Consider the following 20,280-nt stretch of genomic DNA (forward strand, 5'->3'; position numbering starts at 1 on the left):
CCGATGAAGGGCTTATGCCCAAAATGTCGATTCTCCTGCTCCTGGGATGCTGCCTGACCTGCTGTGCTTTCCCAGCAACACACACTCGACTGGGAAAATCCAGTGGTGAGTTGGAGAGCGAGGTTGGGCACGGCTAGTTTAGAAATCATCTGGAAGTGAGAGAGATCAGAGAGATCAATTCCTTTAACTTTTCTTGGGTAACTATTAAGCTCAGCAAGTCAGATCTCTCTGAAGTCTCCAATACCAACAGAGAGGTGGGGATCATTTTGGACAGTTGCAGACATTGTAATTACCTGTTGAAAATTTCTACAATTCAATACAGCACAGGAACAGGTCCTTTGGCCCACCAAACCTGCACTGATTCCTAATCCTTATATAGACCTGCTACTTATTGCCCATACACAGTTTCTAACCATCTGTTTGCAGCCTCCCACCCCATTCATGTGAGTATCAAGATACACCTTAAATATTGCTAATGTGCCTACTTACACCACCTCAACTGGCAGTGCATTTCAGGCACCCACCACCCTCTGTGTGAAAGAGTTTCCCTGCACTTTTCCTTAAAGTTTCTACCTCTCACCTTGAACCTGTGTCCTCTTTGGTTGACCTTTCCACCTCTCATAATTTTGTAGACCTCTATCAGGTTGCCCCTCAGCCTCTGTCGTTACAGTGAAAATAATCTGTGTTTAATCAACCTCCCCTCATAACTAAAACCCTCCAGACCAGGCAACGTTCTGGTCAGCCTTCTCTGCACCTTCTCCAAAGCATCCACGTCCTTCTGGTAGTGCGGCGACCAGAACTGCATGCAATATTCCAAATGTGGCCTAACTAAAGTTTTATACAGTTGTATAGAACTTGCCAACTTTTATACTTGATGACCTGACAGAGGAAGGCAAGCACACTTAATGCATTCGTGACCACCTTATTCACCCATGTTGCCATTTTTATGGATCTGTGGAACTGTATGTCCAGATTCCTCTGTACATCAATGCCCCTAAAGGTTCTGCCACTGCCAATTTGCACTTGCATTTGATCTTCCAAAGTGCATTTGTCCAGATTAAAATTCATCTGTCGCGTCTCTGCCAAAATCTGCAATCTAAATCCCACTCTATCCTTTTGAGCAATTCCTTGGGAATCAGCAGTGTTGGGATATCTGCACAATTAATTAATTACAGTGATTAACCAAACTTGCATGCTTTTGAGTTCTCCTCCTTTATTCATAAAATATTGAACATGTACATTTGTTTTATGAAATTAAATATTGGGAAGACAGAAGCCATTACCTTCAGCCTCTGTCATCCACCTTTTACTCCCTCACCGTAATCCAGGTCATCTGCTTCTGAAATATCATCCGTGCTTACTTGACTATTCGAACATCTTCCTTTATCAGCTGTCCTATAAATTACTGCATAAACTTAAGACTAACTGAACTCTGCTGACCAGTCCCTCACTCCCACTAAATCCTGTTCATCCATCACTTCTCTATTTGGAAAGCTCTTTGTCGACCCTTTACTGCTGTTTTCACTTTGAAATGTTGTGCCAACGTAGAAAAAAACCCAAAAAGAATAGACTGAATACAGATTAGAAGAGATTTATACAAAAGGTGAGAAAAAGGAGGTAAATATGGAGGTCAACATAACAGCAGAAATATACAAAGAATATTGAGAGAAACAAAGAGGTTCTAAAAGACTAAAACAGAAAAAGAGACCAGAAATTAGTTAATTACAGGATAAGAGATTTTTCTAATCTTTATATGTATTATAATAAATTGATTATTTTATGCTCTCATGTTGTGGCTTTAATAAAGATCACATCCTTTCTGATTTTGAGGACGAGTCATGGACAGAATGTGTATGTTTATCCAATACCTTTGATCAGTATGTTTTGTATGAACACAGTGTGCATTTTCTTGCTCCGTCATTGTGTATTTCAATTAAATGGAGAATTGTAACTTTAGAGCTTCGACTAAACTGGGAAACTGCTAGTAACAGTAAAGTAAAGGAACTCTAGAGTGTTATATGCATCTGAATATTAAAATTCTCCTCAATACAGCACAGAACATATTGGTAGAGATACAAAGACAATTTATGAAATGCTAAACCATCTGAGTGGCCAGTGGCTGCCAGGATTCACTGGAAAGAAACCATTGCTCGGTGACCCTATGGAACGTTTACTACAATTGCACTGGCAATATTCAACACTGCTTACATTCTTAAAGTAAGTGGATATCTTTTTGTTTTAATATGTGGTTGCTTTGCTAATTTAATGTGTTATAACTTACGGCTTTAGATGTGTTTTGAATTCTGCACTGCATTAATCTCCCAGAAGGAGATGAGGAATTTATTGAAGATGCTCCCCCTTGACTGTTACAAAAACAAAATACAATCATGATTAAAAATCTGAAATAAAAAACAAGATATGTAGGAAGTACACAGCAGGATAGGTGACAACTTTAAGGAGAAAAATATTGATAACTGGCAGAATTTAATGCTAGTGGGACAGGGCAGATGACTGACAATGCTGCCATTTCCCACAATTTCATGAGGCCCTTCTGAGGTGGGAAGCAAGGCAATTTACATACTACCTGGAAGTACAAGGGCAGCAGATGCATGCAACGCCATCAATTGCAAGTTCCACTTCGAAGGCACACTCCATCCTGACTTGAAATTCAATCCTGATTTGGAACCACATCATTATTTCTCTGCTGTTGCTGTGCCTAAAGAGGCGGTGATGATGTAATGTTAATGTCATTGAATTGGTAATCCAGAACCTCAAGGTGTTGTTTCGGGGACATGGATTTTGAAATTTGAAATTTGAACTCATTAAAAACCTGAAATGCAAACTAACCTAATGATGATGATGCAACCATCGTCAACAGTTGTAAAAAAACATTGGTTTCAATAGTTCCTTTAGGATAGGAAATCTGCCATTCTTGCCTATTCTAGCCTATATGTGAATTCAGATTCGCTGAAGTGTGGTTGACTCTTAACTGCCCTCTGGGCAATTTGGAATGGGCAATAAATGCTGGTCTAGCCAGTGATGCCCACATCCCACGAACATAAAAATAATTCCTGCAGCTCCCTTTCTAATAGTATTGTGGTTTATATACAAGTCGCAGTGATTCAAGAAAGTAAAACACCTCCACCATTAAATAATGTCCCTGCCAATGATGCTCACATCCCATTCATGAATGAAGAAAAAATTCTCTTAGACACACGTTATTTTGACTTTGACCTATGTTATGTTTCCTTCTTTGTTACTGTTTCAAAATCCAATACATTATTACCATTTTCTGAGGAGATCTAGAACCATAGAATAGAATAATAAATTCATAGAATCCCTACAGTGCATAAGGAGGCCATTCAGCCCTTTGAGTCTGCACTCACCCTCCAAAGAGCAATCCACCTTGACCCATCTCCCAACCCCATCCCTCTACCTTTGCATGAGGGTTTTATCAAGGCTAACCCATCTAACCCGCATATCCCTGGACACTATGGGGCAGTTATTAGAACCGCCAATCCACCTAGCTCTACATCTTTGGACCGTGGGAGGAAACTAGAGCACCTGGAGGAAATCCATGTGTAGAAATGTGACATATGTATAACTGATGATATTCCTAGTTGAAATAATTGTGTTAATTTCTCCAGGCAGATATTTGTGACAAATCTTTGTTCTAACAATAACGATTCATTCGTACTAATTCTCCCATTCACCATGTTTGGAAAGAAAACCCTGATTCTTTTTCTTTACTTAAATGAATTGTTCTCAAGTAGAGGACTATCACCTTCAAGGGAACAGCCCTATTTGTTTAACTATTGTATTGGTGCCCAGTTGAATATGAACATTCTCAAGACATCTTTACCACAGGGAAATGTAGACATTATCCAATCATACTCTTCAGCTCCCACCTTCAGGTTTAGATTTAGATTTAGATTACTTACAGTGTGGAAACAGGCCCTTCGGCCCAACAAGCCCACACCACCCCGCCGAAGCGTACCCACCCATACCCCTACATCTAAATCAACCCCTTACCTAACACTACGGGCAATTTAGCATGGCCAATTCACCTGACCTGCACATCTTTGGACTGTGGGAGGAAACCGGAGCACCCGGAGGAAACCCACGCAGACACGGGGAGAATGTGCAAACTCCACACAGTCAGTCGCCTGAGGCGGGAATTGAACCCGGGTCTCCGGCGCTGTGAGGCGGCAGTGCTAACCACTGTGCCACCGTGCCGTTGTAGTAGATTATATTTTCCAGCCGTTGAATATAAAATTCTATTATCTGAGGACTTTCCTATTTCATAATTGTAATAAATCGGTCCAGAAGTAACATGACATTTTCCCCTAGGTACTGTAAAGCAGAAGACACATGTAATCTTTAGTTTTTGGGCATAATGAATGACATTTTTTCCTACATTTTAATTATACATGATTACAGAGTTCAAGGAGCTTGTCTTGCTCATGTGAAACCAGAATTCTTACTTGAACCTGAACAGTTTAAACAATGGAACCAGCTACAGGTAGGGATCCTACTTGTTTGGTCAGCAGATCAGAGATTTGCTGCTAAATTTATGGCAACACAAATCTGGCTGGTCTCCCTCATCATTCCGTCTGTAATGTGGCATCATTCAAAACTGCTCTCCATGCCCTAACTCATACCGACTGCTTCTCGGCCATTTTTCCTGCGCTTTCTGACCTATCTTCGTTCACAGTGAAGCACCACCTCAATTTTAAAAACTCTCACCCTTGCTTTCACATCCTTCAATGACTTTGCATCTCCCTGTCTCTGATTTCCATCAGCCTTATACCCACCCAAGATGTTTGCTGTGCACTAATTCTGGACTCATGAGAATTTCTGACATTGATTGTTCCATCATTGTCATCTGTCACCTCAACTAAAAGGACTAAAGCTCTGGAATTCACTTCCTGAAGTTGTCAGTATCTTGAATTTTCTTTCATTTTAAAATATGCTCACCAAACTAATCTTTTGATCATCGGACCTAATTTTTTCTATGGTTTGGTATCAGTTTATTTCAACAATACATGTAAAGTGTTTGGTTTTTTATTCTTTTAAAGACAAAAAAACTGCAGATGCTGGAATCCAAAGTAGACAGGCCTCTTTTAGACATGACCATTCTGGGCCTCCTCCATTGCCAAAACAAACCACAGCTCCTATTGGAGGAACACCACCTTATCTTCTGCCTGGGTACCTTACAGCCAGGAGGGTTCAACATTGAGTTCTCCAATTTCAAATAATCTCCCTCCCCATACCCTGACTCCATTCCCAGCTCCTCCCCCTCCCTTCCACTGCTCCGTGCCACAAAAGGATTCATTCCTCCCATTGACCAACCAGGTCGTACTTTCTATCTGTCTTCACCTATCCCCACTTCACTACCGTGCCCCATCTCCCCCTTTATCTGCAGCTCCCCCCACACCTGAAGAAGGGTTACACCCGAAACATCAACTTCTGCACTTCCTGACGCTGCCTGGCTTGCTGTGTCCTTCCAGCCTTGCCTGTCTACTTTATCCTGTTAGAGACAGTAACATTGCAAGTTGTTGTTTATGGGTAACTGCATTTCACTATACTTTGAAATTATTTTTGTAAAGATGTAAATTATAGCATTTTAATGACTGTCTTTGTGAACTCAATTACTATTGTATTTGTGTTATTCTTGCAGTGTTATCTACTTTATAAAACATTTTTGATATGCAGTAGCACAGTTCTTCGCGTCATGGAGTAGATCTAATCTGATAAGATTACCATCAGTACTTTTATTCACAGTTCTTTGTAAAGTCAAACATAACAGAAATCACAACATACTCCAGTCATCCTGTGTTTTGTAGAGAAACAATCTGCACTGAAACCTTACTGGATCTTTATGCATATTGGTCCAAAATGTACATTCAGCTGTCCAGCATCTGACATGCTCACTCCAAATCAGAGAGTTTTCATCAGATTGCTCAGGTGCCCCAAAGAGGAAAATTATGTAGGAGGAGCTTCTTGCTCATTAAGCAGGCTTCCATGCAATTCTACCTCCTAAGTGTCCACTACATTTGATGGCCAGGCAATCCAACATACCCAAGAATATAGAGTCATAGAGATGTACAACATGGAAAAAGACCCTTCACCAGGAAGCCTCTTCCAAGGTGGCCTACTTTGAAGAAATTCTCCTCCTATCTCACTCCTCAGATGCTGCCTGACCTGCTGTGCTTTTCCAGCACCACACCCCTCGACTCTACTCTCCAGCATCTTCAGTCTTCGCTTCCTCCCTGTTCTATTCAAACCTGAATATGAGAAACAGATGAAATAGTTTATCTTAAACTATTCAGCAGGCTCATAGACATCTCTACAATGAGAAATATGAGGTTAATATTGTGGGCCAAGTTCTCACAGTCATCTTGTTATTCACGTAATAAAACCATTTTATAGCTTTACCTTTTATGTTTCATTCATTCCCATCCTTACTGCAAAATTTCATTAGCTCATGTTACAAATGGATGAAAGAAGATTATAATACCTTGTTCCACACTTTGAGCAATGTCAAATTATTAGCACATTTGTCCCGCATCTGTTTCCTCTGCTATACTATAGTAGCACTTTTCATGTTGTTATTCACAGGAAAAGTGAAGTAATGTATACCAGATTATTACAATCAGTGTCATAAAATAGCCTTCGAATATTAACAACAAAACTCAACCATTCTTTCCGAAATTGGTTTTGTGTTATTAAAGGACTATACTTGAAAGACGCTGCTAAACAGAAAATCTGTCTTCCTTCTCATTATCTACATTACACTAGGATCAAAGATCTAGAGTATTCTCTTACAGATAAGGAGTATGCATTTGGATGATTTATGCTGCTAAAAAACATTTGATTTTATATAAACCTTTTTTTAAAACAAACTTTAAATCAAAAACATAGCCACAAGGGGTGTTCTTTAAATCTTTTACCTGTGTAAGCATGGAAAAAACAGCACTGTGCCTAAATTACATTTTGCCTTTTTTAGGGTTGTTCGCAGATCACTGAAAGCACTGAAATCTTTAAACTAGGTGATGGTGTGTTTGAGTCTGTCAGTAAACGTTCATGGACTGACTTGCTGCTACAGATCTACAAGGTAAAATGTATAAAAGGCACATCATGTGGTTGTTTAGAGCTGACCTTATTAACTGCATTCAGTGTGTAGTCTGAACATTATATCCTATTTATCTGGATATCTCAATGTTGAACTGGTTTAGATTTACCGATAATTCTTGCAGCTTGTGCTTCTTTGAAAATATAAGGGAGTACTGTAAGACAATTTTAAATTTATTCAACAGCATTTTATATTCAATTACTTTAACTAGAAGAGCTGTAAGTTTTTAAAAGTTGACTGTTCAGAATCATTGGCTGCTCTTGGGAGCAGGAAGACGTGGCGAAGGGAGCTAAATTGGGAAAGAAGCCAAAACCTGGATTCCCAGTGGTCAGATGAAAGTTTCCAATTAAGTTCTCTGAATTGAAAGGTCATAGAGCTTCCCAATAGCAAGAATCAGGAAGCCTTTTTGCATGCATTTGCATGAATTACTTATTAAAAGCCAGCACACCAGAATTCCTTGTTAAGTTCTACACGAGTGAGCTGTAGATGCGTTCAATTCATGACTGCTTAAAGTGGCATGCAAGCCACAGTACTCACTTTCCTGGCCTTGAGAATGAGTAGCTCTGGGGGGCACTTGTCAATGTTATGCCATGATTGAGAGAAGCTGGCTGTAGTCTAAGAGGATTTCCAAGGAGTCTGGCTGAGAGTGGAAGCATCTAGTGTGTCTGGGCAAGGGTAGAAGGGTGGAAGGAAGGCAGGCTGACTGAGCAATGGAGGCAAACTGAACAACGAAGGATGGGTGGGCCAGAATGTTTTGCTGCAGGCTTCTTCACTCAAGTAATGCTCCTAACTTGCAGTGAGTGAATGCTGTCCAGGTGACCTTAAATATGGTGCTTGGATCCCATGAACAAAGATCATTAAAAAACCAGCTAATGGAACACATTGCTTGACTTGTATGTTTCAAATTGGAGTTCAATCTATATGATCATTTGCAAGTGTTACGTTATTTTCTATTGGATGTTCCCACTGGAAACTCTTCAACCCCCACAAGGTAATGGGGGGAGCACAAGGTAAAGATAGAAGAAAGTAGGCACAGAAGCAAGTTTTTGATCATAAGAGCCATCCCACCTTCTTTAATTAATTCAATAGTCTCTGCGTATCCCAAAACCCATCTTCAGTAAATTCAAAAAGCTCATTGTGCTACTCTAGGATATGTCAAAGATTAGATTACTTACAGTGTGGAACCAGGCCCTTCAGCCCAACAAGTCCACACTGACTCGCCGAAGCGCAACCCACCCAGACTGATTCCCCTATATTTACCCCTTCATCTAACACTACGGGCAATTTAGCATGGCCAATTCACCTAACCTGCACATTTTTGGAATGTGGGAGGAAACTGGAGCACCTGGAGGAAACCCACGCAGACACAGGGAGAATGTGCAAACTCCACACCGTGCTGCCCACAAGCTGGTAGATCCTAAGATGCTCTTTTGTACCTCCTTCAGTATTTTAATAATTAATTCTGTAAGTGGCCAAATCTCTCTCTGGCAAGTAAATGGGTGGCACGGTGGCACAGTGGTTAGCACTGCTGCCTCACAGTGCCGGAGACCCAGGTTCAACTCTCGCCTCAGGCAACTGTCTGTGTGGAGTTTGCACGATCTCCCCATATCTGCATGGGTTTCCTCCCACAGTCCATAAGTGTGCAGGTTAGGTGAATTGGCCCTGCTAATTTTCCCGTAGTGTTAGATGTAGGGGAATGGGTCTGGGTGGGTTGCTCTTCGGAGGGTCAGTGTGGATTTGTTGGGCCAAAGGGCCTGTTTCCACACTGTAAGTAATCTAATCTCCTCCTTGCCTCACTCTGCCACCAGCTTCGGCAGGCTCCTTCCACACGGATTGTGTAACACATCACCACCCAAGAAAAACTGAACCCCTGCCAAGCAGAAATTACATTCTTTTCTGCATCTCCTACCCAACCCTCTACTCCAGAATGGTATATTCCAGGAAGGAAATGTAGCAGGTTCTGACTGCCATGGGCTATGGTGAAATGATGGTAGAATCATGTGAGATGTTTGGCAAAGCCCATCTTGATGTTGAGATCATCGCATCTCATCTTGCTTGTGAAATGGCAAGATTCTTGCATGGGAGCGGCAAGGTTCCAATTGATGCTCTTTATTGCTTGTTTAATATCTTTTTAACAGTCCAACTTGTCACCAGTTGAGAATTTAGAATTATAGAATCCCTACAATGCAGGTAGAGGTGTTTCAGTCCATTTGGCCAACTTAGCAAACTCACCATACAAACTAGCAATTAGGAAAACCCAACATGGAAACCAAAGAGATTTCTTGGTGGTTTGAACTTGCCTCTTACTCCAAAATATCTCAATGTTGGACATTGGGCATCGGCATCTCTGTGAATGCTCCATGGACACTGATTACATGCACCCCATATAAATCGGCATTGTTATTCAATGTGTGCCCACCTATAAGAATTCTATTAGCACATCTCGGATCCACATATATGCAGGATACTTCTGAACTTCAATGATTCACCTCAGGCTGAACAAGAAGCTGCAGCAAAGACACTGTATGCTTAGTCAGACATAGCTAGTTCATGGATTGGATCAGGCTGCATCTCTAGGCTCCTCACTCTCTGTCATTGTGCTCACTCACTCTGAGCCTACCTGGATGTTTGCAGTATCCCTGCCTTGCATTTCCTTGCCTTTCCTTTTTGCACATTGCCCCTCAGCCAGAGTTATTTGACCCATATTATTATTGTTCTGTCATGCCTTTTGACGCAGACACAAAGCCAGGAAATTGGTCACTAGTCACGGAGATCACAGGCCTCAGCCCACTCAATGGAAAGAGCCTTCATGAAAGGATTGAAGCACAATAAGTCAAGGGCAGCCTCCAGTCCCAGTCTAGGCTTCTCTTGGTAGTCACAGTTATGATTCTTTGCTCATAAGAGATGAGGACTGGAATGAATGGCTGCACACCAACCAGCTTGACTCTTTCTGCCTAATTGTGGATATGGTCTTGGAATGAGAAAGAGGTAATATTATGGAAAGTAAAAGTGCGTGCCATTGTTATGACTGCTGTTGTAAGTTTTGGGATTTCCTGAACAAACCAATAGGCTGGACAGTGGGCAGGCAGGGTTAATGGTGCTTCAGTGTGGGGTAGGCGAAAGTGAGTGGGGAAGATGTTGTAGGAAATTGTGAGAGTGATAGAACACAAGCTTTGGTGGGATATAGCGACAGTAGCAGAGATGAAATGAGCGTGAAGTACTGGAGAGAAATGGTGGCACTTACATTGGTGGAATAGATAAGGGCATTGACCTTCTTACACTGATGGGCATTCATCCAGATGGCCGAGACTGAGTCACAGAGTTATAAGGCATTGGACATTTTGGTCTAACTTGCCGATGCTGACTGTCTTTTCCAAACTAAACTATCCCCATTTGGTTGCATTTGGCCCATATTCCTCTGAACCTTTCCTATTCATATAGGAAATGTCTTTTAAATGTTGTACCTGTATCTGCATCTACGACTTTCTCTAGCAGTTCATTCCATAAGACCATAACATCATAAGACATAGGAGTGGAAGTAAGGCCATTCGGCCCATGAAGTCCACGCTGCCATTCAGTCATGGCTGATAGGCATTTCAATGCCACTTACCCGCACTCTCCCCGTATTCCTTACGAGATTAAGAATTTATCAATATCTGCCTTGAAGACATTTAACGTTCCTGCCTCCACTGCGCTCCATGGTAATGAATTCCACAGGCCCACCACTCTCTGGCTGAAGAAATGTCTCCTCATTTCCGTTTTAATTTGACCTCCTCTAATTCTAAAGCTGTGCCCATGGGTCCTAGTATCCCCGCCTGACGGAAATAATTTCCCAACATCTCCCCTTTCTAAGCCATGCATTATCTTTTAAGTTTCTATTAGATCTCCCCTCAATCTTCTAAACTGTAATGAATACAATTCCAGGATCCTCAGCCATTATGTTAGGCCTACCATTCCAGGGATCATCCGTGTGAGTCTCTGCTGGACACACTCCAGTACCAGTATGTCCTTCCTGAGGTGTGGGGTCCAAAACTGGACACAGTAATCCAAATGGGGCCTAACCAGAGCTTTATAAAGTCTCAGTAGCACATCACTGCTTATACATTCCAACCCTCTTGAGATAAATGACAACATTACATTTGCTTTCTTAACCGTGGACTCAACCTACAAATTAACTTTTAGAGAATCCTGTACTACCACTCCCAGATCCCTTTGTACTTTGGCTTTATGAACTTTCTCACCGTTTAGAAAATAATCCATGCCTGCGTTCTTTTTTCCAAAGTGTAAGACCTCGCATTTGCTCACATTGAATTTCATCTGTCTAAATCTTTCTGCAGTCTCCCCATCTCTTCAGTACTACCCGCCTGTACACCTAACTTCATATTATCGGCGAACTTTGCCAGCATGCCCCCCCCAGTCCCTTCATCCAGGTCATTAACATACAAAGTGAACGTCTGCAGCCCCAACACTGAACGCTGCAGGACACCATTCCGAAAAAGAACCTTTTATCCCAACTCTCTGCCTTCTGTCAGACAGCCAATCCTCAATCCATGCCAGTAGCTCACCTCGAACACCATGGGCACTCACCTTACTCAGCAGCCTCCCATGAGGCACCTTATCAAAGGCCTTTTGGAAGTCTAGGTGGATAACATCCGCTGGGTTTCCCTGGTCTAACCTACTTGTTACCGCTTCAAGAATTCTAACAGGTTTGTCAGGCATGACCCCCCCCCCCCCCCCCCCCTTACTAAATCCTTGAAGACTGACACAAAGTATCTGTTATGCTCTTCAGCTATTTCCTTATGTCCCATCACTAGCCTCCCTGCATTAGTTTGGAACAGCCCAATCTCTACTTTTGCCTCTCATTTGGTTCTTATGTACTGAAAGAAACTTTTACTATCATTTCTAATATTACCACCTAGCTTACCTTTATATTTGATCCTCTCCTTCCGTATTTCTCTTTGTTATCCTCTGTTTGTTTTTGTAGTCTTCCCAATCTTCTGATTTCCCAGTGCTCTTGGCCACTTTATTGGCTCTCTCTTTTTCTATGATTAACTTCCTGACTTCCTTTGTCAGCCATGGTTGTCTAATTCCACATATGAACCACATACGAAAAGTTGCCACTCAGGTGCACTTTAAATCACAAGATACACATGTCACCAAGTGGAGTACTCATTAAACCAAAAACAAATCTTCTGACTTCTATGGATCCCTTATTGCTGATGATTCACTTCTGCCAGGTTGCCCTGGTGTGCTCCGGCTCCAGGAAAGAAATGCACTTGGATCTTAACTACGTCAGCTACTGCTTTTGAGTGTTATTCATTGCAACTGTTTACATCAGTAGGTGAAAGTAGTGAAACATTTCACAGAAAAGTGATAGGATGGGTGGCATTGTAATTAGTTCAATTTTAATTACACATCAATCAGTTTTCACTGCTCATAATGTTGTGGAAAGATCACCCGATACTCTGAGAAAATTACCAGGACACGCAGAAAACCCTTCATGAAGATAAACTTTTACGTATAAACAAAAGCTGTGGCAGTCAGAAAATGTCTACCTACACATTCTTGGGTCTCTCCAGTTTATACTTTTCTAGTTCCCACACTTAACTGGTATCATTAGCATAACCAATCATACTAGCTTACTTTCTCTTTCTAAACTAATCACCTTCTGCCACACTGCTCTGCTACTTTTCACTTAACCTATCACATTCCCGCCTCAGGCGACTGACTGTGTGGAGTTTGCACCTTCTCCCCGTGTCTGCGTGGGTTTCCTCCGGGTGGTCCGGTTTCCTCCCACAGTCCAAAGATGTGCAGGTCAGGTGAATTGGCCATGCTAAATTGCCCGTAAGGGGTAGATGTAGATGTAGGGGTATGGGTGGGTTACGCTTCGGCGGGTCGGTGTGGACTTGTTGGGCCGAAGGGCCTGTTTCCACACTGTAAGTAATCTAATCTAATCTAATCTAAAAAAATTACACCACCATCGTCTTTAGCATTAGCTCATCTATCACATGATTTAACTAGCCTATCATAGTGTGCTACCATTTTCTGTTATGAGTCCAGCTATTGCTCATCTGAAATGTGATCCTATGCATGCATTACTCCACTAAGTTAACTACATAACTGCTAAATTAAATTCCATTTATTCCATATTCCCCCCTTTGAGACATACTGGTCTCACACAGAGCAGGAATTCAATGAGGCTGGACGTACAAAGGCCAAATCGTTAGTTGTAACCCTGATAGCAGGCAAAAACAATTTCCTGGGGTCCAGTTCTCAAAGGATTCTCCCTCCATTCCTGGAGTCACTGGGCCAAAAACCTGTCACACAGTAGCTAGAACAGGAAAAAGGTCCCAAGGACCCCACACTAAGTGAGCCCGCAACACAATGCGATTGAGGGGTCTTCGTCTGGACAAGGCTTGAGCACTTCAGCAGACCATAATAATAGAGCATTGGAACGCTAGCAGAAGAAGGAGTTGGTCCAGAGTACGCTGGAATGACAGTGAATTACTGCACAGCAAGACACACTAAAAAAGACTTAATAAAAGGGATACACAGCAAAAAAAACCAATGATAATCAGCATGATACCCGCAACAATCCCAATCTTGGCGAACCAAGCTCCCCCATCCATCTGAAATGCTATCCAACCAGCCCAAAAATACTGATGGCCGGTCCCTGCATTCTACTTCAGCTCCTTGCTCAGATTCCTTAGCTTATCCATCGCCTTAGTAAATGATCCTTCTGGGCTCATATTATTGGGTATGAAGGTACAGCAATGTTCCCCAAACATAACACAGACACCACCTTTCTCATCCAACAGCCAGTCCGAGGCCTGGATATTTTGCCATGTCATTTTGCTGGTTGCATCCAACTGTTCACCTAATGCTGCAAAGGCATCATCGGTGTAATTAATAAACCTCTGCTGGTTGTAATAGATGTAATTAATCCATTCAGCATTTTTGCTAACACCAAGGGCAGGGATAAGTGCTTCCCAGCCCACGACAATTTCATTTTAGGCCTTGAGCTTGTGGGGATGCCCCTTGGCTTACTTACATCAATACGTATCGCTGGATCAGAGACATATCCCTGTTTAGAGTGGTGCAAAGTTGGTTGTGATAGGGCATCAAACCAGGCCCGTGGTAACACAACAATCTCATGGAGGAGAATCACATGGGTGCAGACACCATCCCAGCCAGAGGGAAGGGTCAGACACATCCTCCCTTCCAGTCCATACAGCCACCAGGTATCTGCTAAGGGAATGTGCTGAGAACTCGTGATGTAGTGCACTGGCACCAAAGGTTGTGTCAGTCTCAATGTCACAAGGGCCTTCAAAGTGGCCTACCGGAACAGACCCATTCCGTCTGAAACATTCAAAGCTCAAACCTTTACACACCACAAAATCAGCTGTGTAGAACGACTGGTTACTTTTACTGGTACCATAACCAAGGAGTACCATAACTACAACACTGTTGAAGTTGCTGTCTCCCCGACTCATCCAGTCAATATAATGTGGAAGCTTTAAGGAGGAGGCACCAGAAAGGGCAATAGGGCCGTACAAATAACGGTGAGTAATTCAGATCAAATGTCCGACAGGGTTGTTGTCATTGACATCGGGAGTAGGTGGAAGAATTAAAGGGCACAGGAATGATGAAGTATGACAGTTTTGACTTAGTGCACAGGAAGCAGTCCCGTTTAGTCAGCATCGCTGCCGTGGTAATTTACCCATTGATACCAATGATTGTTACAGGCAGACAACCATGCTAGGGATTGGGCTCCACACTCCTTACTCCTTTATACCTTTTGGCTAGGCTTTACAGGGCATTGGCACTATCAAGCAAGATCCGCCAGGTCTGCCAAATTGATGGTCCCCAAGTCTGACAGGAGTAGAAAGGTTCAGGACTGGGGAGGGGGCATTAGTAGCCTCCTTCAACCCATCCCCAGTCATATAATAAGGAGAAAATTCACCTTCCACAGACCCAATTCTGACAGCCGCAGGAACACCAGTGTCCCCGAAGCCCGCACTCACTGACTGTTCAAAGTCACATGAAGACACTCCAACATGTCCTGTTTGGTCACTGCTGCCCCTTCCTCACCCTCACTTAGCTCAGCTCTGGGGTCTGTCTGCATCTGTGGGAAAGCTCTGGTGCAGTGATTGAGATGATACTTTCCCCACATGAATGGCAATGGCAATGCTTTGGTTACAATGAAGGGTCCCTTTCTTCTCGACTCGTTCCATTTTCTCTGGAAAACTTTTACATACACCTGATCTCTGGGTTTAATAGGCCCCTTTGCCAGACACCAGCTTCCACATTTTTCCTGTATGTGGACAGATTCATGTATCATCGTTAGCTGTTGCATGTACTGCTTGAGTACGAGCTCCAGTCGTTCCAAGCTAGGTCCTTCATACGGATCCTTCCACCTGGCATGGGTCTACTGGTAAGCATTTCTTGCGGCGTCATGTTTGTCATACAGTTAGTCTGCATACGGTAGCTCATTAGTGCTAGTGCCAGCGGATCGACCCAGTTAAGGTTGGTACTTGAGCAAATTTTATTCAAGTTGGCTTTTAACATTCCATTAATCCATTCCACCATACCTTGTGACTGGGGATGATACACATAACCAAATCTTTGCTTGATCCTCAAAGTCTGCAGCACCAACTTAACCACTCTTTGGATAAAAGCAGACCCATTGTCTGAACTGATCTCTGATGGTATACCAAACCTTGGAATAACTTCATTTGTTAAGAGTTCCACTACTGTGCCTGTCCCTGAGTCTTTAGATGGAGCTGCGTCTACCCATCTACTAAACCTGTTGATTACCACCAACATATATCTCTTCCTTCTCACTGTCTTTATTGTATCTATATAGTTGATTACCAAATGCTTAAATGGTCCCTCAGGTACTGGTATGTGTCCTCAAGGGGTTGTTATTTCCTTTCTGATATTATTTTGAGTACATATATTGCACTGAGGCCTGCAAGTAAGGTGACCAGAATCCGTCCTTCTTTATCCTCCTCAGTACTTCACCTTTAGCACAGTGATCCAACCCATGTATGTCTGAGATGAGAATAATCAACAGAGGGGTAGGTGCCACTCACAAACCTTCCTCTGTGCTCCACAGGGCTTCCCTTTGTCTCCACAGTATTGGTTCAGCTCAGGCCACCTTACCTTGCATCTCAATGATATCTGCTATTGTAGGCTCTGGATCTAAATGCACCTGGGGCACAATGACAGCTAAAGTGCACGCAGAGGCCATTCTGGCTGCTTTATCTGCTGCCTGATTACCCTCGCCCACCATATCGCTGCCTTTTTTATGTGCTTGGCACATTATAACAGCTAGCACTTTTTGGCTTCATTAATGCAGTCGTCGATCCTACAATCTGTTGGCAATGTTGTATGGATCTCCGTTGCTCTTCCTGAAGCCCCTTTGCTTCTAGACCACCCCAAATAGATGGCAAACCCCTTGATCATAAACTGAATCAGTATAGATATCTGCCTTTTCACCTTCCATCAACTCACATGCTGCTGTTAGTGCCTTAAGCTCAGCTAGCTGTGCTGAACAAGGTTGTGGACAGGCCTCCAGTATAACCATCCTAAACTGAGACTTCTCCTGTTGGACTACTGCAAACCAGTATGATTCCCATCATAGTCTTGAGAGCATGAGCCATCTATGAATAGTACCTTCTTGTCCTCATCAGGCAGCAGCTCAGGCTGTAAATCAGCCCACAATTTAGCAAATGTAGCGAGTTGACTACACAATCATGGAGTTCTCCCTCATGTTCTAATGGGACATAGTCTGCTAAGTTCATTGTAGCGCATTTCTGTGTAGTTATGTCTGGAAATGTCAATAATATCCGATATGCTATTATTCTGGCAGACGTCAATACAAATTGCCCTTTTTCTAACAATTCTGCTACCTAATGGCATGTGTACATGATCACAGGATAGCCCATCGTTATGGAGGATGCCTTCTCATATGCAAAATGAGCTGCCGCTGGCCCCTGGTAACAAGGTGGATATCTCTGAGCCACTTCATCCAATCTGGTGCTATAATACGCAATAGGCTGCTTAGTTCTCCCTGTGCCCATCTCTTGTGCAAGTACTGCGGCAGCATAACCTTCCAGTCTATTTGACACAAAGATTTTCATAGTTCGGCAGGGCCAACGTCGGGGCCGACTGCAATGCCTGCTTAAGGGTGTTGAAAGCTGCTGCAGTGTCCACTTTCCACTGCAGTGCGTTCTTCAGACTTGCATGTCCTGCCTCCTTCATTGTTTTCCTCATGGGAGCCGTAATTTTGGCGTATTCCCCAATCCAGTCTGAACTAAATCCTGCCATCCCCAACACACTATTTCTGACCCTCTTGAGTCTGCCTTCTCATCATATCCTTTGGCTCCCCACCTCTTTGTCCCTGTCCTTGGGAACCTCCATTCTGTTCGGGCTGTTGTTTGATTTTATTCTGCCCTTGGTATGGTATCTGTGGACAAGTTCCCCCAAAAATGTTTGTTATCGGAAAGGGGTTATCTAGCCCTTGCCAGATGGTGTGAGATGGTCTCCTTGGACTGGCAATATGTGCACTTCAGTAGTGCCTATCAACTCAGTTGTCACTGGCAGCATCCTTTTGCCTTTCTCTCTCTCTCTTTTTAAGATCCTTGAGCTGCATTTTCTTTGCACCTTCTCCTGTTGATCAGCCTGCTTCTTATTGTCTTTCTAGTGTCTTTCGACTGCATGGACTACATGATCTCTGAATTCCTGGTGGGCCATTGACATTAGACCCACTTCCTCCTCTACCTTAGATTTGACTTGAGGGGGCTTTGCCTCGACAATAGCAGTCCAGAACATTGCGGTCAACAGTTGGCTACCTCCCACATCTTGTTCTGTTTTAAGCCTCCATCATTTTAGCTGGTTTTCTAGATAGGCTGCTGGGTTTTCTATATCTCCCAGCAGATCTCCTGGCAAAGCTTTGGGATCAATCTTAGGTGAGAGACCCTTCGGCAGTCTCCCTGCACTTCTGCGTCCCTAAAAGCTGTGGCAGTCAGAAAATGTCTTCCCTGTCTACCCACACATTCTTGGGGCCTCTCCAGTTTATACTTTTCTCATTCCCGTGTTTATCTTGTGTCATTAGCGTAACACATCATACTAGCTTGCTTTGTCTTTTTAAAGTAATCATCTTCTGCAACACTGCTTTGCTTCTTTTCACATTACACCACCATCGTCTTTAGCATTGACTCTTCTATCACGTGATTTAACTAGCTTATCATAGTTTGCAAACATTATCTGTTACGAGTCCAGCTATTGCTCATCCCTAACATGATCCTATGTATGCATTACTCCACTAAGTTAACTACATAATGGCCAAATTAACTTACATATATTCCAAAATAACAGCGTGAAGGTTTCACTTTGGTACTTTGGGCTGTTTTAAGGTAAAACAAAGAACTGAAGATGCTGGAAGTCTGAACAAAAAAAGAAATTGCTGGAAAAACTCAGCAGGTCTGGCAGCATCTGTGAAGAGAAAGCAGAGCCAACACTTTGAGTCCAGTGATGCTTTTTCAGAACATTTAAAATGACATTGATCAGATTTAAAAGGACTCTGCATAATTATCACTGGATGTTTAATTCAAGATTTCTTTACTGAGGAGAATAAGAGGTATAGTTAGTAAGTTTGCAGATGACACCAAAATTGGAGGTGTAGTGGACAGCGAAGAGGGTTACCTCAGATTAAATGGGATCTTGATCAGATGGGCAATGGGCTGAGAAGTGGCAGATGGAGTTTAATTCAGATAAATGCGAGGTGCTGCATTTTGGGAAAGCAAATCTTAGCAGGACTTATACACTTAATGGTAAGGTCCTAGAGAGTGTTGCTGAATAAAGAGACCTTGGAGTGCAGGTTCATAGCTCCTTGAAAGTGGAGTCGCAGGTAGATAGGATATTGAAGCAGGCATTTGGTATGCTTTCCTTTATTGGTCAGAGTATTGAGTACAGGAGTTGGGAGGTCATGTTGCGGCTGTACAGGACATTGGTTAGGCCACTGTTGGAATATTGCATGCAATTCTGGCCTCCTTTCGATTGGAAAGATGTGAAACTTGAAAGGGTTCAGAAAAGATTTACAAGGATGTTGCCAGGCTTGAAGGATTTGAGGAAAGGCTGAACAGGCTGGGGCTGTTTTCCCTGGAGCTTCTGAGGCTGACGGGTGACCTTACAGAGGTTTATAAAATTGAGGGGCATGGATAGGATAAATAGAAAAAGTCTTTTCCCTGGGGTGGGGGAGTCTAGAACTAGAGGGCATAGGTTAAGGGTGAGAGGGGAAAGATATGAAAAAGACCTAAGGGGCAGCTTTTTCACGCAGAGGGTGGTATGTGTGTGGAATGAGCTGCCAGAGGAAGTGGTGGAGGCTGGTACAATTGCAACATTTGAAAGGCATTTGGATGGGTATATGAATAGGAAGGGTTTGAAGGGATATGGGCCGGGTGCTGGCAGGTGGGACTAGATTGGGTTGGGCTATCTGGTCGGCATGGACGGGTTAGACAAATGGTCTGTTTCCATGCTGTACATCTCTATGACTCTATGAATGAGTGCTGTTGTAGTAAATAAATTTGACATATTTTTCAGATTACGGTTCTTTCTCGATTGACACTGAAGGATATCAACAACATTTTATGTGATCAGAAACACTCAGAAAATATCCCTAGGATAAATATCGAGCCCAGTTCCAGCAATATATATTCCACTGGTGAACTTGTCCTGCTGACCTGGCTCAACCATCATTATGAAACAAAAAGATGCGTGGTGTGGGAATGTTGCCAGAAAGGTGAATGTAAAATATTTGACTTTTATCTATTTGGGTGGAATTTAGGACGTTAAAACAGTCAATATGGAGTGCAAATTAATGTCATTGTCTGTACAGTCGGTTCTGCTAGAACGTGTTTCTTCAACGCGAATTGGCTTTATCGTGATTGAAGAATTTAAACCATTACTTGCAGAATGTAAAATTTCCTTATTTGTATTGGTTATAGCATGATTCCGGCTCCATTACTTTAAATGGCGCGGCTATTTCAAGATTTTCTTCTAACACAAGATCACACAAACACGCAACTATTGTGTTATATCAGAACTGACTGTACAGATAAACTAGTACCTATCAGATTTCC

At 42.7% G+C, this 20,280-nt stretch overlaps 1 protein-coding gene across 1 annotated transcript in view; it reads left to right on the top strand.

The window, feature by feature from the left end:
• The window catches only part of LOC140486199 (cilia and flagella-associated protein 47-like), a 482,883-nt gene that overhangs the window by 132,771 nt on the left and 329,832 nt on the right, over window positions 1-20,280 (top strand). Inside the window, exons 31-34 of the mRNA XM_072584990.1 lie at window positions 2,053-2,217; window positions 4,441-4,522; window positions 7,010-7,117; window positions 19,742-19,940. Coding sequence (XP_072441091.1) covers window positions 2,053-2,217; window positions 4,441-4,522; window positions 7,010-7,117; window positions 19,742-19,940 — 554 coding nt within the window. The remainder of the gene's footprint in view (window positions 1-2,052; window positions 2,218-4,440; window positions 4,523-7,009; window positions 7,118-19,741; window positions 19,941-20,280) is intronic.

The sequence above is a fragment of the Chiloscyllium punctatum genome, chromosome 15 (genome assembly GCF_047496795.1).
Source record: "Chiloscyllium punctatum isolate Juve2018m chromosome 15, sChiPun1.3, whole genome shotgun sequence".
NCBI classification, from domain to species: domain Eukaryota; kingdom Metazoa; phylum Chordata; class Chondrichthyes; order Orectolobiformes; family Hemiscylliidae; genus Chiloscyllium; species Chiloscyllium punctatum.